Source organism: Ceratosolen solmsi, unplaced genomic scaffold (genome assembly GCF_000503995.2).
Source record: "Ceratosolen solmsi marchali unplaced genomic scaffold, CerSol_1.0 scaffold41, whole genome shotgun sequence".
Taxonomy (NCBI): Eukaryota; Metazoa; Arthropoda; class Insecta; order Hymenoptera; family Agaonidae; genus Ceratosolen; species Ceratosolen solmsi.
Genome location: NW_011948424.1, coordinates 1,284,601 through 1,287,433, shown reverse-complemented (window position 1 = coordinate 1,287,433; position 2,833 = coordinate 1,284,601). Strand labels below are relative to the sequence as shown.

At 35.7% G+C, this 2,833-nt stretch overlaps 1 protein-coding gene across 1 annotated transcript in view; it reads right to left on the bottom strand.

Annotated features, from left to right (window-relative positions):
* LOC105362690 (unconventional myosin-Ie) overlaps positions 1–389 on the bottom strand; it is a 19,873-nt gene extending 19,484 nt beyond the window's left edge. The window contains exon 1 of the mRNA XM_011500175.1: positions 348–389. Within this exon, the coding sequence (XP_011498477.1) occupies positions 348–389 (42 nt within the window). The remainder of the gene's footprint in view (positions 1–347) is intronic.
* Between the last annotated feature and the right edge of the window lie 2,444 nt (positions 390–2,833).

Genomic DNA, 2,833 nt, shown 5'->3' with positions numbered 1-2,833 from the left:
CCTCTAACCCCCCCCCCCCACCCCCCATCCCCCATCCCCCGCCCCATCCCCCCGCACCAGCGCTCACGCTCGTGATCCCGTGACGCCGAAGCCGCCCGCACGCTAGTGGTCCCCTTTCCTTCCTCCCCGGATACAACGACGCGGACACAGGAGAATATAAACACTAGTTGAGGGAGAGAGAAGAGAGAGTGAGTGAGTGAGTGAGGAAGAGAGAGTGAGTGAGTGAGTGAGTGAGAGAGAGAGAGAGAGAGAGAGAGCCAGGAGGGAAGCGGCGCTTAGCTCGTAAGTATTTCTTTGTCGGAGGATGTAAGTCCGTAGTTGGTAGCCCTTTTCCTCGAGTGGCACACTTTCATGGCCGAGCGCGCTTTTTCGTTTGTCAGTGCCCGCATTTTGCACGATTAAGCTGCGCACGTGCCCGAGAGCCTTTCGACAACCGGTGATTTTATTAACCAACAAACGCTCCAACGAGAGCCCACATTTCACAGTTTTACGATTGACCGAAAAGGAGAACTAATAGGTGGGAGTTCGAATAAGTCAATCGTAACGTTCGTGCAGAGCAAAATAACTTCTTAAGCATCCAGGATACTTTGGCCAAGGATCTCTTAGCCAAGCTGATGAAGGTCTATAATTGCAATGCATAGTGGAATCATTTTACTGCAGGACTTTATTTAATTATGATAAATAAATTAATCCGTCATTTAGCATGATTTATGATACTTTATTTTTAATCATCATGTTTGTTAAAGTATCGTTTAGAAAAGAGTCCAATTAGTCCTTAAAATACATCTGTATTATCTGTCAATGTTCTTTTAATAGATGTATAGGTGCGAGGCGTTTCAATGTTTGTACTTTATTTTATTTTTTTTTTTTGCAGAAGCTTATTCTACATCAAGTTTTTTCCTTTTATAAAGGCATTTTATTAAAGAATAACTTAAACACAATATTGTTTCTCAATTTTTTATGCGATAAAAATGTATACAGGAGGCTGTTGATTCATTAAGAAGCTTCATACAGTGATCGTTAAACAACAGAAATATTTCTTTTTAAGAAACGAATAGCTGATTTCATTCAATTATGATTTTTATTGACAAATTATTGGCAATTCTAGGGACTAATAGATTTATATATTTAATTTAAGAATTTACGATTTTAATTATATAATATTACGATAAATTGTTTGTTTGTTGTTGTTTTTTTTTTTTTTTTTTTTTTTTTTTTTTTTTTTTTTTTTTGTTGCTTTATGCACGTATATTTTTCGAATATTACGAATTAAAGGGATAAAATAGATTTTATAAATAGACTATAATTTTCTTTCAGTCCGAAGTACCTTTATACTTAAAAATTTATGAAAACTCGTTGAAACTTCCAAATTGTGTAGTCAGTCAATACATTTTAATTAGAAGATTTTTTTTTAATATCTTCATATATAATTCTTTATTATTTTTTTAGTTTTATTTATTTATTTATTTATGTTTTCTTGATATTGAAAGTAGAAATGGATTAATCTTATGAATTTCAAAAGCTCGATAGAAATGTCGAGCAATAGAATTTTCACAAGTCATAATATTTGCAAAGTTTAATACATTTGAGAAAGAAACAATCCCTCGTAATTTTTTATATTTTTGGCGCTTCTAAAGCTATCGATTCTATAAGATAATTTGTTATATTTTTAAATATGTGCTTATTAACATTATTTTACTAAATAAATTAGTATTTCTACACATATCTTAAATAAAGTCAATTTTTGTTATCCAACACTAAGTTCAACGTTGTTGTTAATATATTATTTACACGTAATGTATTATACGTGATGACTTTTTATAAAATAACTAATTGTAATTCAATTATTTAACTAAGTGAAGAGCAAAGTTCGGTATAGTCATATGTAACAGCAATACCGATATGACCTACTAATTACTTGTGTCCTTACAATTAAGAATTACACGTAATTCTTCCCATACAAGCATCCGAAATTCGAAATTTTTATTGCTATTTGATCAAGTAATCGTAACCTCCATACCAGAAATATATTCTTGCACATCTATTTTCATATAAATATTAAAGCGTATGTTATCGAAAACTTGTTTATTAAACTTACGCGTGCGTGCACGTATTTGTCTGTGTATGCGTAGTCGTATAGGGAATGTAGTTAAGGATATTATAATGAATCTGTAATTGAATGAAGATAGGAGACAAAAGTGTCTAGTGTCTAGTTGGCTTATCCAATGAAAATGAAAAGCATGAAAAAAAAAAAAAAAAAAAAAAAAAAAAAAAAAATAGAAGAAAAGTAAAAGCATAAGCTTTTACTGCTAAAAAGATAGATAGTAAGTGCGAGTAATAATAAAGAGGATAAAGATAAACGGTGCGCTATAAATGATTGTGAATAGTTGTAGTCGTCGTAATGAAGCGTAATTCTTTTATTAAGTTGCACTTTTCTGTAAGGAATATTTATTAAAGAGCAGACTTTTCGTTACGTTCGATTGTAGCTCGCGAAGTGGAAAAGCGCCGCTATAAGCACAAGGCCGGCGCACCATAAAGCCTCATAAATGTTCCATGCATTGCCATTGTGGGCAGCGATTTTTCTCGCACAATGCAACAGACACGGACGTTCCGCGACATTGGCCCGTTCCATGAGGCGTCCGCAGCCTTCGGTGCATAATTAGAGTGGCGTTGCGCGACCGCGTAAAAAGCGAGCTCCCGCTGGGCAAAGGAAGGAACGTAGAGGCGCGGCGAGGCGAGGCGAGGCGAGGCGAGGCGAGGCGAGGCGAGGCGAGGCAAGGCTGGGGGAGTTGGAGTTGGATGTATATGGAGGGCAGCGAGGCAGAGAAGCGAA